Source organism: Sus scrofa, chromosome 9 (assembly GCF_054392235.1).
Source record: "Sus scrofa isolate SSC_HxYL_T2T_F1_AM1 chromosome 9, Sscrofa_HxYL_maternal_Yorkshire_Landrace_v2.0, whole genome shotgun sequence".
NCBI classification, from domain to species: domain Eukaryota; kingdom Metazoa; phylum Chordata; class Mammalia; order Artiodactyla; family Suidae; genus Sus; species Sus scrofa.
The window spans coordinates 5,246,356-5,260,970 of NC_139391.1; the positions used below are offsets into that span (position 1 = coordinate 5,246,356).

Consider the following 14,615-nt stretch of genomic DNA (forward strand, 5'->3'; position numbering starts at 1 on the left):
ACTACCTGTATCCCTGATTCTGCTTGTCAGTTAACATTGTCTGACTTGTCATCAGTGGTTTGTTTTGAAGCAATACCTTACTCTTTTATTCCTTGACAGGAGAATCTTTCAAAACCATACTTTCTTTGTTTATGTCTCAGACGAACGTGCTGAAAGGAGAGAGGTGAACATAACAGCCCTGTGTGGAGAGTGTCATTTCAGATCTGGAACAAATGCTTCCCAGCCAGTTCCCCACGCACACTCTCACTTCCTCTGAAACGGAGGTCAGCACCTTCTTCCTGATTGGAATCCCAGGCCTGGTTCCCTGTTCCCACCTGCCTCATGGACCTGGGGGCATCCTTGGCAACTGCAGCATCCTCTTTGTGATCAGGGTGGAGCCCTCACTCCCTGCGCCCACGTACCACCTCCTTTCCCTGCTGGCTGTCTCGGATTTGGGGCTGTCGCTCTCATCCCGCCCCACTATGCTGAGGATCTTTGCTTTCAGTGCTACAGCAATTCCCCCCAATGCCTGCTTTGCTCAAGAATTCTTTATCCATGGAGTCACAGATCTGGAGTCCTCGGTGCTCCTGCTCATGTCTTTGGACCGCTTTTTGGCCACATCTGTAACCCTCTGAGATACAGCTCCATCCTCACCAATGCCAGAGTGGCCAAAACAGGCCTGGCATTTCTCAGTAAAAGCATGCTCTTGGTGCTCCGATTTCCTTTCACTCTTAAAAGATGGACCTATTGTAGGAAAAGCCTACTCTCTCACTCTTACTCTCTCCATCAGGATGTCATGAAGCTGGCCTGCTCTGACAACACAGTCAGCTTTCTCTATGGTTTCTTGGCTGCCCTCTGTATGATGACAGACAGCGGGTTCACTGCTGTGTCCTGCGTGTTCATCCTGCAGACAGTGATGGGAACTGGATCCCACAAGGAGCGGCTCAAGGCCCTCAACACCTGTGTCTCCCACATCTGTGCCGTGCTCATCTTCTATGTGCCCATCATTGCTTTGGCCTCCATGCACCGCTTCAGCAGGCACAAACCCATGAGCCTCATCGCTGACATTTTCTTGCTGGTGCCACCTCTGATGAACCCCACTGTGTGAAGACACGGCAAATTCGTGAGAAGGTTCTGGGGAAATTGGGTCTCAAATAAAGGTATGGGGAAAAGTCAGGGTCAGCCAGGGTCAGCCAGGGTCAGGGAATCCAATAATACCTTTCTAAGCAACATACTCGGGAGGGTTCATTCTTATCTTTCTTAATCCTGCCTGTAATCGGTACAACATAAGGACTGGGCATTGACGTTTGAAAGCTTAGGAATGGCATGGCCATTGACATATGTGTGTAAGATAGTTTTGTAATATTATTAAAAGCTCAAATCAATACACAGATGTGGAATTTTACATATACTGTTCTATAGCACAAGAATGAGTTCGCATGGAAATAGAGATTACGCTCCCTTGTAGAGAACAGATATCACAGGTTTTGGAGGCTAAAGACATTACCCCAATCAGACTGTGTTTGTTGAGGGGACTTGAGTCAATTTCATATGAATTCTTGTTTTCCCATTTAAGTGAGAAAGCCCAGTGTCAAGTATGAGCTACTTAGGTATTTTCTCCCTTTGCTCTTTTCTTAACAATCAAATAGAGGCAGCCAGTATTTCTCTTGTACTTTAGGCTTCTAGTAGCCTTGAATCATGACCATAAACTCTCTTATAACCTTCTTTAAGACATGCGAGGTTTTTTTTTTCTTCTGCCTTACAACAGGGTTCCAAGTAGTCATAGATACTGAAAGGAGAACAGAGGGTTGATTCCACTCTTGGTAAGAAAAAGAAAAGCTGGTAGCACAGTAATTTTTAAAGCATAGATATTCTTGATTAATCTGACATGTATGTTCAACAATAATAGTTCTCATGCTTACTTAGGGACTTGAATTTTGGTATTTGACATATTCAGTGACACCAGACAAGCTAGAAATGGTTTTAAACTAGCGGGAAAAAAAAGTGACTATATATTAAGCAATACAGTCATGCTTATGCATATATCATTCCATCATTCCATTTTTAAAAGATAGATAGCCAAAGATGTTTATTTATCTCAAAGTATTTCCTGTAAAATTCATTTGTTTCTTATTCACTTTTTATTCCTGAGTATTAAGTAGGCGACAAAGTTGTAAAAATTTAGACTAAGCCAGAGAACTCAACAATTTATACTGAGAAGTAGAAGAAAATTACTCATAATACATTTCAGTATTTTCCTTCTCCAGCTGAACTCACAAATACTTTTATTTATGTTACAAAGAATCATTTTGAAGAAGTTGTTCTCTGATGGCTAAATATTCACATGGATTAGTGGTGTGTCCAGGTGAGTTTACCTGGGTACTTATTGTTCTGTAGATGGCGTTGTCTTGATGTCCACGGCTTAATCAAGAAAAGGAGGGACACCTTTTGTACCTCCTCCCAGTTTATATTACTAAGTTGTTTCTCTGTGGCCCCTAATATTCTCCTATGATGTTATTATTATTAGTTCACATGTCTGTCTCTCTTACTCATATTTTATTTCCTTGAAATAACTGCATACATCAAATTAATTGGCTCATCTCCAGTGCACTGTCTATGCATGACATCTGGATAGAACTCTGATACATTTCCCAACTCAGTCTGGGAAAAAAAAAGCAATCAGAACAACTACCATAAAACTTTTTCGCAAATCAGAGTATGATAATAAATTATAAGCACAGAGACGATCTGGAATGATGGAAAACTTACTGCCAATACATTTTAAGTCAAAGGGACTGCCCTAAAAGCAGTTCATGTCCTGTTTAACCACAACAACAACAAAAAAAGAGCCAACACTTTTGTCATAAAGAAGAATATTCATTCTCTGGGTAGTTTTTGCCTTCGACTCAGAAATTCAAATCTTTACAATGGCTCAAGTTGTAAGATTTCTAAAAAGCCACTTCTCTGGGAGTTCTCATCATAGTGCAGCGGAAACGAATCAGACTAGGAACCATGAGGTTGCGGGTTCAACCCCTGGCCTCGCTTAGTGGGTTAAGGACCCAGCATTGCCGTGAGCTGTGGTGTAGGTTGCAGACGAGGCTCAGATCCTGCGTTGCTGTGGCTGTGGTGTAGGCCAGCAGCTGTAGCTCCAATTAGACCCCTAGTCTGGGAAACTCCATATGCCACGGTTGCGGCCCTAAAAAAAAAAGACAAATAAACAAACTGTTTATAGAAACTATACATAGAAACTATAAATAAAAACTATAATAAGGCTCTTTATTATAGTGATATTTATTAAACAACTATAAACTCTGTGTAGTGCGCCCAACAGATCAATGAGAAGAACAAGCAAATAGAACAAACATACCGCAATATATCATACATTTATGAAAACTTAGCATATAATTAAGGATATCAGAAAATTATTGAAAATAGATTGATTACTCAAATAATGATAGTTAAAAAATTAGCGCCTATTTAAAAAAAAAGTTTATCTGTGATCTTTTATCATACATGAAAATAAACTAAAATGAATTAGAAATTAATTACAAAGATAATTTTAAGTCTTCTTAATTATAAATTAATTAATTAAATCACCTCTGGATGGGAATGATTTTCTAAGGAAATAACAAAAATGTAAAAGTAGGAGGGAAAAGTGTTATGAATTTTTATTGAAAAGCAATTACGTGTATGAATATTGTTTCAATGGTTATAATTTACAAGACAATAATAGGATCTTATCAGCGTTTACCAGGTACCAGACACTGAGCTGCATACTCACTTGTATTAACTCCATTAATTTTTGCAAGAATGTGGGAATGGGAATGTAGATTTGATTAGTTCCCCTGTTTTGGTGACTAAGAATTTAGAGCTTTGAGAAGTTAAAAAACTTTTTCCAAGGACACAAAGCTATAGTGTTATAAACTTGAATCTAACCCAGGAATCTAAACTTGACTCTAGTTGCAGAGACTACAGTCTTACCCACTAAATTTAATAATTCACATTCTAGGTGTAATCAAATATATATTGATCAGAATATATTTCGAGGATTATTTGCTATGATAAAAGTACTATAAACTTCTGAAATGTTAACTAGTAGGAAATGTAACATAAACTGTAATACACAAATATTAGTAAATACTATTCACCCATGCAATATATCATCAACAACTACGTGGTATTTGCTAAGCACCATATTAAACGTGATAAGGATTAAGTGAAACAGAGCACATAAGCTTACTATCAAGGAGCTATAGTCTGGAGGTGAGGAGAACAAGCAAGAAATAATTAAATTCACTGAACAAAGTATGGTAAATGGCATATATACACATAAGAAAGCACAAATAAAATAATGGCAATTTGCCTATTTAATGGAGAATCAGAGGAAAGCTTCCTAGAAGTTAAGTCTAAGGAGAGTATGATTTAATAGAGAGTATGAGAAACATCAGGCAAAGAACTAAGATATACATTCAGATACGCACTCTTGTCCTGATTTATCAATATATGTGGTGTCTGCATATATATTGGCTTTTACTAAAAAAAGGCTAAGTCATAGACCATACAATTCTCATTGGCAGGGTTGTGAATGATTTATCTTTTAAAAACTTTTCTGTATTTCTCAATATGTTCACAAATGTTAAATATATAGCAATATATATACATATATATGACATGTTTTAAAATTCCAAATACATTGTTGAAATAACACCAACATTCAAAGTAATGTCCTAACAACAATCAAGTATACTGATGAAAATGTTTTGGACCTTGAGCAAGCGATTTTGGTATTGAGCAGCTGCATTTTGAGCCAGAGATAAAAACGTGCATTTGGAGAAGTAAGATATTAACACACACGTGGCTGACCACCTTAGCCTTGACCATCAAAACCTGGAAGAATGATTCCACCTTTCCATAATTGCTCATCCAAAACCCTGGGAATTCAGCATTTTTTATACTTTGAAAAGATGCTATAACCCTTGAGGCAGGACCCAGTATTCCAACGCAGCTCAAGTAAGATGTGTTAGTACTTCCTCGATGCAAAGTAAATAATGACCATACGTATACTCACAGCAGGTCATGCTAGCTTTTGCTGCCAATAAATTTGGTATCAAACTTACGAAAATGAAAAAAGAACATGTTTTTTCAAGTGTTTTTGAATTTATGACTTGTGAATAGAGTTGTGTATCTACAAAAAAAAAAAAAAAGCTTAGGCATGTCTTCCAAAGAAACAATTAAAAAGCTATTGATATCAGTAAGAACTGATGAGGGGACGTTTGGATGGTCAGAGGTGAGACCTGGACCGTCCACTCTGCTGCAGGTTGGTTTCAGAGTCCGTCTCAGCTGTAGCATGATGCTCTCTGTGGAAAATTATTTCTTCTTTGCTGTTGCGTAATTCATTTCTCCTGGCCTTTCTTAGCTCCCCTTTCCTCTCTCGGAGCAGTGATGTCTGCGCTCAAATACATAAATCCTGAAGAATATTGTTCTGTTTTTATGTCATTCCTGAAGTCCTCAGCGGGCACCATGTCACCTCATCTCGAATATGCCCTTGTCTGTGCCAGGTTTGTGTACCTCACCCCGGTTCCTCCAGTTCATATCTAAATTCACGGATTCTCTTAGTTACGTCTCTTCCCCCAAGGCTGTTTTATTCCGGGCTCATTAACAGGCTGCTTAAGAAAATATTTCTACCCTTCATCTTGTTCTGCAACCCAATACAGATATTCTTTGTCTATAACTAGGTCCATCTTGGGATTCTTGAACTTTTGCGTAATAGTTGTATTTTATCCCATTGCAGGGGTTAGAGCCACAGAGACACTTATTTGGCAGCAACATGGGAATGGGAAATTGAAATCTGAAATGCTGAACTGTGGTATAATGAAACACAAAGACTTGCCACAAAGTGCCTGAGGCCAAGAGAGGTTCCGTCTGTGATGCTGGCCTCGGAGGCTGGAAAACTGTCATTTACAGTCGCATCATTTCTGGATGGCTGTGCGTTGTTTTCCTCCGCTTAAGACATTGGCCTCTGCCACACACACGTGTACGATGTTTAAGCGACCCCAGGGAGCTGTAAGAAGAACCTGGATATGCTATAGAAGAGAGAAATTGTACAGTGAATGTTCAGTCTAAACAGTGTGTGGACATCACTGTTAGTGCTCAGGGAAAAGGGGACTGGGGTCTGGGCAAAGCAGAATCCCAGTCGTCAGTGCTTAAGCTGAACAGAAAGCTGAAGCAAACAAACCAAACTTGGGATTGGCATTCCCTGTCTGCCAGGAATACCAAGTTGACATAGGGGTCCCCGTCGTGGTGCAGCGGAAGCAAATCTGACCAGCATCCATGAGACGCAGGTTCGGTCCCTGGCCTCGCTCAGTGTTGCCGTGAGCTGTGGTGTAGGTCGCAGACGCGGCTCAGATCTGGTGTTGCTGTGGCTGCAGCCTAGGCGGTGGCTACGGCTCTGATTCGACCCCAAGCCTGGGAACCTCCATTTGCCCCCAGTGCAGCCCTAAAAAAGACAAAAAAAGAGAAGTTGACCTAGGCAGAGGAGACAGGTGGCTCTGATCAGAATATCTGTTTGGTCCATTGAGCTCAGACATACATTTCTGAGTGGAACTAAAATTTCAAAACTCCGTGTGTGAAACCAAGTTAAGAGAATTCTCCCACTATCTTATCAGCTCTGTCCTGAGATTCCGTCTTCACAAAATAAAGACTGTGAATAGCTGTAATCTGAAGATTTTCTATTAAGAAGCTTCAAAATCACTCTGCAATTCTATGGTGACCAGTGCGCCAAAATGTTGAGGAGCAGAACAGCTAGGTAGGAAATTAGCACCCCAAGAAACCAAGGCAGACAGATAAAAGGTCAAGCCTGAGGCAGAGCAGACCCCGAGGAGGCCATGGAATCAGAGTCAGGCTGTATTAGATGCTCCAGGCAATGGGAAAAGTAGTAAAAAGGCAGTGTGTGAGTCTATAAACTGGACTCATCAAAAATGTAATGAGGAAATGCTAAGGAGGAAAATAATGAAAGAAAAAAATAGAAGTTCAGGAAATGTATCCATAAGGAGGTAGGGCTCTCTAGAGGTGACTCTAAGAAATGTAGCCTGTGTCTAAGAATTTCCCAGAGTTTTAAATTACAAAGTTTTTGTGCAAGCCTTTGCACACCCATAACTCTTCCATTTACCAGCTCAAGGAAAAATCTTCAATTCCCCCCTGGGAAATGTGACCACAGAAATAAATGATTTCGTTCAGCTGAATGCAAAAAAAAAAAAAAAATTATTGTCATTTTGTTTGGCACCTAAGAATTACCATTTTTTAAAGTAATTATTAAATTGTTTATTTGGGATAAAATTATCTTTCTGTGCTTTTATTATGCTCAGGAATCCACATAATTGTTTTAAATGTTTGACCAAATGTATTTTTTTTTGTCTTTTTAGGGCCACTCCTGTGACACATGGAGGTTCCCAGGCTAGGGGTCTAATTGGAGCTGTAGCCGCTGGCCTATACCACAGCCACAGCAATGCCAGATCCGAGCCACGTCTGCAACCTACACCACAGCTCATGGCAATGCTGGATCCTTCACCCACTGAGCAAGGCCAGGGATGGAACCTCATGGTTCCCAGTCAGATTCGTTAACCACTAAGCCACGACGGGAACTCCTTGAGCCAATGTATGTTCATTGGATTTTGAATTATAGTTTATTTGTTTGTTTGAACTCTTTAATAGGCTTAGGGGGAAATGATTCTTGTTTTCTTGCTGTTATAATTTAATTTGAATTGTCTTAGTAACCAAAATGTCTGAGGATGACATGGATACAACTCTCTCTCCTACTTAAATGCAGTTTAGGCACCGACAGTTTCTCCCCTTCAATCCCACGATCCTCTAAGGCCCCTCATGGTTCGGCCCCGTGCACTTTTGGATCGAAGCAGCTGGAGCAGAGCCCGGCGGATCGTCTTGGTCTTCAGGCTGTAAATGATGGGGTTCAGCACAGGTGGTACGAGCAAGTAGACGTTGGCCAGAATGCTACAGATCACCCTTGGGGTGGAGCTGAGGAGGCGGTGTGTGAAAGACAGGCTGATCATCGGCACGTAGAAAACCGTGACAGCGCAGATGTGACAGACGCACGTGTTGAGAGCTTTCCGCTGCTTCTTTGGGGCCACGATGCTCAGAACGGTGCGAATAATCAGGACATAGGAGAAAAGAATGAACAGTAAGTCAGTACCGGTCCAGTAGAGTTGAAGAAACAGACCCAAAAAGCTGCTGATCCAGGGGCTGGAAATTGTGTATCTGATTAGATCTGGGTGGTAACAAAATGGGTGAGAAAGCTCCTTGCCTCCCTGGAAAGACACACCCTTTAAGAAGAGAACCACAGGAACGATGAACAGTATTTGTCGGAGGAAGATGGCCAGTCCAATCGCCATGATCATTTTGCCTTTGAGGACGGCGGCATATTTCAGAGGGTTGCAGATGGCCATGAAGCGGTCGAAGGCCATGACTGCCAGCACCGAAGACTCCAGGAAGGAGAAGGCATGGACAAAGAACATCTGAATGAAGCAAGCGTTAAAGCTGATCTCCCGGGCGTGAAACCAGAGAACCCCAAGCACAGTGGGGAGCGTGGAGATGGTCAGACACAGGTCGACAGCTGACAGCATGGAGAGGAAGTAGTACATGGGCTTGTGGAGACGCCGCTCAGCCGTGATGATAAACAGGATTGTGCTGTTTCCCAAGAGAGCAACGATATAGAGGCAGCAGACAGGGATGGAGATCCAGACGTGAGCGCGTTCCAGCCCCGGGAAGGCAGTGAGGAGGAAGGTGGAGGGCGAGGATGTCGTGTTATTGAAACTCATCCTGGTGGGGGGAGGACACACCCTAAAAAGAGGGACACCCATGGTGTTTGTTATGTTCATTCTTTTTTCAAGGACTAACTCTTTGATAAACTCTTCCCAAATTACAGAGTGATTCTCTGTGTTCAAAACCCCCAGTTTGGAGTTCCCGTCGTGGCGCAGTGGTTAACGAATCCGACTAGGAACCATGAGGTTGCGGGTTTGATCCCTGCCCTTGCTCAGTGGGTTAACGATCCGGCGTTGCCGTGAGCTGTGGTGTAGGTTGCAGACGCGGCTCGGATCCTACATTGCTGTGGCTCTGGCGTAGGCTGCCGGCCACAGCTCCGATTCGACCCCTAGCCTGGGAACCTCCATATGCCGCGGGAGCGGCCCAAGAAATAGCAAAAAAAAAAAAAAAAAACAACAAAACCCCCAGTTTAATTATAGTACCTATCACATAATTCTATAGTATCTCAAATTTCTCTGGGTCCCCGTTTTCTTCCCCTGCTCTCTCCCAGTTACAACCATCAGTCTTTCAAGGTTCACCCTGACCCTGTTGCCCAAAGGAGCCATGGCCTCAAGTTGGGAAATGCTTATAGACTTATGTCACACACATATATACACACCAACCAAACTAACAGCTGCAGTTACAAACGTTGGGTCTTTGTATTAAGCCTCCAAGCTATATAAGTTGCTCTAGAAATAATGGAGATGCTTGTAAGAGCCCTTGGGTACCTGTGATAGCATACCTCAGAATGTTCTCATGGGAAGCTAGTCTGGATATTGCATCCAGAAATATCCTTGTACTTAATTATGATCCATTCACTTCTAGAAGACTCTATTAGAAGTCTCCTTTTGGTGTCATGGCTTCTCTGTTCTTTTCCTATGATGGAAGTATCCCTAATTCCTCCCTTCCCTACTCCACACGCACAGTGGACTTAGATTCATCTTGTGCTCTAATTCTGTTTCTCCGGGTGCTTTTCCAAGTCTCATTAAATACAAGACTTCATTCTCCTTTTCTCCGTCTTCCTCTCGGGGTCCTTCTCTCTGCTTCTTCCCAGAGCTATCTGCCATGGGACTTTTTGCCAACCCCCTGTGAGTAGATTGCCCTAATGAATCCCGTGGGAGATTCCAAACAGCATTATAAAATGCATGATTCAGGCATCGTCCCCTAGGGCTGCTAGGTCAGGCTGAACAAGACACCCACGTAAAAGATATGGGCGGCACTTAGGAAATGGGGTGAATGCCTGCAAAAAAACATGAGTGGAGTGGAAGTAGAGACCAAGGGCTGACAGGGAATCACGCAGGGACAGGCAGGCTGAGGTGACGTCACAAACTGGAATATCAGCTTTCTCACGGGGTGAGGAAGTCCTAAGAATGACAGCTACAAAGGAAACAGGATGTCGTCAGAGGCAGAATCTGGAATCTCTAAGTCAACCGTCCCAGTCCTATTCGGGACGTACTCAGTGACTGCTCGTGTCGGCGCTGATTTTAATTTTTTACTTAGGACATTTAGTTATCAACCAAGAGTTAACAAGGAAAATAGGCAGCCATGATATTCTTATTTTCCATTAGTCTAGGCTTTCTGCTCTGGTGATAGGGTGAATACACAGAACTTGCTAGTTCCAGACCCTTCTAGTGGTTATATGAGGATAAATATGAGGAATTATTAGCTATTTCCTCCCCCTCAAGTCTGCTGAGGATGGTTACCAAAATAGTCACTGGTTACTCCAAAGGGGAAAAAAAGACTCATTGCTTTTTATGCTGTAATATTTAGTAGTAGTATATTTTGCATGATTGAGAAAAAAACACTAAGAATCAGGAAAACTAGTTCCAAATGAGGTGTGTATTGCAAACAGGGTGAGTTAAATCAACCACTCAGATTCTACATGACTATTTTAATGCCAGATACTGTGTTTACGACCAAGGAGACAAAAAGGAGTAAAGAACAGTTTTTGGATTCAAAATTCTCTTCACCTAGTGGAATAAATGATGTGAGAAGCCAGGGCAGCGTATTTACTGCACTGGGAAGCAAAGGACGGCCAGCCAGCCAGTCAGGGGAACAGAAGGCTCTTACTGTTGTTTGTTTGTTTGTTTTCCTTCTTCTCAATGTGATAAACACAGACGCTAAGAGCAAATTGCCTCTGTTATAACCATCTAGGACCCTCTCGGAACACAAGCACTCTCTCACCATTCTTTCTCTGTGCTTTTTGTAGCACTACAGTCCGATTGCTTGATGGTATTTGTCTCTCTTTAAATTGCTGTCTCTCTGGGAGCATAAAACATATGTGTTCGTTTGCATTTTTTCTCTAGAGTTATCTCAGTAATAGAAACTCAAATAGACTAATTTACATGAGATATATTGATGGATGGATAGATAGGTAGATCACAGAGAACGAGAGACCTTATGGGAGGAAAATAATCTAGATTGAGGGTAGAAGCTCGGAGAGAAGGATGAGCCAGAGGGAAGCTGGTTTCCTAGACACAGAAAACCTAAGGAGAGAGAGAGTCCTTCGTTGATGAGGTGGAGGGTAGGTTAAGAGAAAAGTACAAGAATTAAGGTCTTTTATGTGTGTCACCATTTGCGCACCATTTAACATATAATTTTATATAGTACTAGGAAAACTGATATAGATGTTTATTCTCATGTGCTAAAGGAAGGAGACGAACCTGCCAAGGTAAAAGAGTATGCAAAAGGTAAAACACACACAAACTCAAAATTTACAAACGTGTTTACTATCTTCAATACCCATTATTTTTCCTTAAACCATTGACCACTACAGAAGCCAGGCTTCTGAGAGAAATTGAGCAGCAGAGTGGTGCAATATCCTTCTTTTAAAATAAAAGAAAGGTTTATATCTACTGTATAACCTATATAACGTAGAGGAAGTGTAGCGATGAGAAATCAGTAAAAGAACAATGTCCTTATGGCTTATTTAAAGAAGAATATTTGTGGGGTTTTGTGTGTTTAATAATATGTGTGAATGTCCACATATATTTGTATTGTCTATATCTCTCTGTGTTGGTGGATATAGAGAGGAGTTTTAGAATGGAAGAATAATCGAGATAAACACGCTGTCCTTTGAACTGTATATCAAAAGGAACAAAGATGATACTGGATGATACGAGGGGTTAGGAGGAGAGGAGATATATGTTGGCTCACTTTGCTCCTGGAGAACTTGCTTCCTATGGAATACAGCTGTGTAGACAGCAAAGGGAGCAGAGGGCTTTCCCTCTGGATCCAGTGAGCCCATACACTGTGGAACTAGTTTTGGGGCAAAATTCAGTGCCTGGGTTTGTCAGGGTTCTCTCTGTACTGCCCACTAACTAGAAGAATAGGCTGGAGCTTTAGAGCATCAGTTCTCCATCTGACTGGCCTGTCAAAACATAATGCCTATCAATTCCTATACAGAAAGCAAGATCGAATGACTTGGATAAGATCCACCCAACTCAATAACTTAGTGATCCAAAGGTGATATCCCTACTTACTGGATCAGTAAGGTCCAGTCCATTTCTCTTCGTTTACCAATCCCCATCTTCTGTGCATTTCTCAGCACTGAAATCAGGTCTCTCCCCAGTCTGGAGAGAAGTTTCAGGCCATATTGTGAACCTGAAACTTCCCCATCAGCTTCTAAATCCCTGCACTGCTTTATGCCTGGATCTTTCATTTGACTCAGTCATGAGGCATGGTTGATACTGGTAAATTTACATATGCAGGCACCATCTCCTTTTTCTGCCTGGCGTGTGAGTTCTTTAAAAGGCTGGGTGTGCCTGATTTTCTTCTCTCAGTGCTAGCTGCAAAGGGAGCACCCGGAACAATAGACATCTTCTTTTGATGTTGACTGGTGTCTGAATGATCTCAGCCACAAGAGGAGAGTTCTGAGTTCTATCTCTTTTTCTCATTTCCTTCCATTCCCTCATTCCTCCACCTCCCTCTTTCAATTCCACGCACCCTTACACCCCCCTGCTTCTTCATCTTGCCTCATTTGTAGCTTCCGTCATTTCATTGCTCTTCTCCTTTCCCTCCTTCTCCTGGCATTTCTCACTTTTTAATCCTCTCCCCTTCTGTTCCTTCCCATGTATGCATTCTTCTTACCTGCTCAGGTCAGCAGGAAATACCACCAACTTCTCTTGAATCCCACCACAGAGCAGAGACCAAGCCGGCTCCCCAGAGCGGGAGCTTTATAGGAAGCTTCGTAGACTCACCAAGCAACAGAGGGCTGTCTCCATTAGTGAGTTCACTGGTTGCATCAAGAGTTATGGGACCCATCAGATTATGTTCCTCTCTGACAGCTCAGACACATCTTCCTAAAGGAGCTTCAGAGCCTGCTCCCAGGCCCAGGCAAAGCCCTGGCCCTGGGGGCCGACAGAAATGGATGTCTTTAAAAACTGCCTGTTGGGGTCATACAACTACACCCATTCTTCTTCATCTTGCCTTAGGCTACGGATTCTCAGCCAGGGAGGCTCCCTGAACATCAGAGCAGGATGGGGAGAGTACAGCGTCATCCCTGCGTTCTCAGCTCCAGGATGCACTCTTCCTAACGCGTCTCCTCCTCTTCCCCCTTCCCTCCCCATGGTCCTTATCTTAACCAGGAACCTTTCCTAAGAAGCTGGCTTGTTCACTGAGTCTCAGCTGCAACCCACCCACCCTTCTCAGCATAATCAAACTAGCATTTGATGAGCTCACAATACTTTCCAAAAGTCACCCTTGAAACGCATTGTTGTATTTATTTATCATCACGCTTATGGGTTAAGTATTACTCTCCACTTTTTCACAGAGCAGGAAATTAAAACTCAAATGGTCTTGAATACCTGTACAAGCTACAGAGCTGGTGTTCAAGCCCTCATCTGTCTTACTCTAAAGCTCTTCATCTTAACCAATAGGCCATACCACCTTCTATGGTCATTGCTTCCAGTCATAGCTTCGGAAAATGTGATTGTAACACTTGGTCCTCCATCTGTCTGTCCCAGAGACAGCGTGATTCCCAGCTGCATGCTCACATACAGTGTCAGCCTTGTTTTTTACCAGACTCCATCTCTCCACAGTAGGTATGATCCATACCATATCTAATAATTTTTCTTGACTATAGGGTTTATTTTTCTTGACTAAGTTGTTAATGAATACAGTGGAATACTGCTCAGCGATGAAAAAGAATACACTGGCCATACACACAGCGTAGGAGAATCTCAGATGCCTTGTATTAAGAAACTAGACAAGGAAGACTACAAGCTGAAGGGACTATGATGCTCTGGAAAAAGAGGAATTATGAGCGTGTAGAACAAATCAGAACGTGTTAGGGGGTTGGGTATGGACAGTGGTGGGGTTGACTGCAAAGGGACAGCATGAGGCAATTTAGGGGAGTGATATACTTTTTCTGTATCTTGGTTTCAGTGGTGGTAACATGACTATGCATCTGTGAAAACTTAATAGCACCACACACTAAAATGAACTATAAATATTGAAATGCTGTTAGACAACATTTTGAGAAAGTAAATGTTCATCTTTTTAACATGCCATCTCAGATAAATTCTTTCTTCACCAAAACCACTGCGCACTGGCATATAATAACCCATTAGCTGGTCTTCGGCACAAGTAACTATTTAAGTTGACATTTCAATTAATTAGAATAGAATAAAATTTAAAGTCTCAGTGCCTTGGTTGCACTAGCCAAGATTCCAGTGCTTCAATAACCATGCGTGGCTAGCGGTTACGCTATTAAACAACAGAGACTCAGAACATTTGCATTGCTGCAGGAATTTCTTTTGGACAGCTCTGTGTTTGATATTCTTCTCCAACTTGATTGTATTTGCACAGAAGTCCTAAAAGCC

At 42.1% G+C, this 14,615-nt stretch overlaps 1 protein-coding gene and 1 pseudogene across 1 annotated transcript; one reads left to right on the forward strand and one right to left on the reverse strand.

Moving 5' to 3' along the window:
• The first annotated feature begins 303 nt into the window (after positions 1-303).
• Positions 304-1,137, forward strand: LOC100512976 (olfactory receptor 51A7-like; annotated as a pseudogene).
• A 6,692-nt stretch (positions 1,138-7,829) lies between these two features.
• OR51T1 (olfactory receptor family 51 subfamily T member 1) lies at positions 7,830-8,858 on the reverse strand. Its single transcript, XM_084978216.1, has one exon. It carries the CDS (start codon positions 8,850-8,852, stop codon positions 7,830-7,832), a length of 1,023 nt encoding a protein of 340 aa, XP_084834342.1. The 5' UTR covers positions 8,853-8,858.
• Between the last annotated feature and the right edge of the window lie 5,757 nt (positions 8,859-14,615).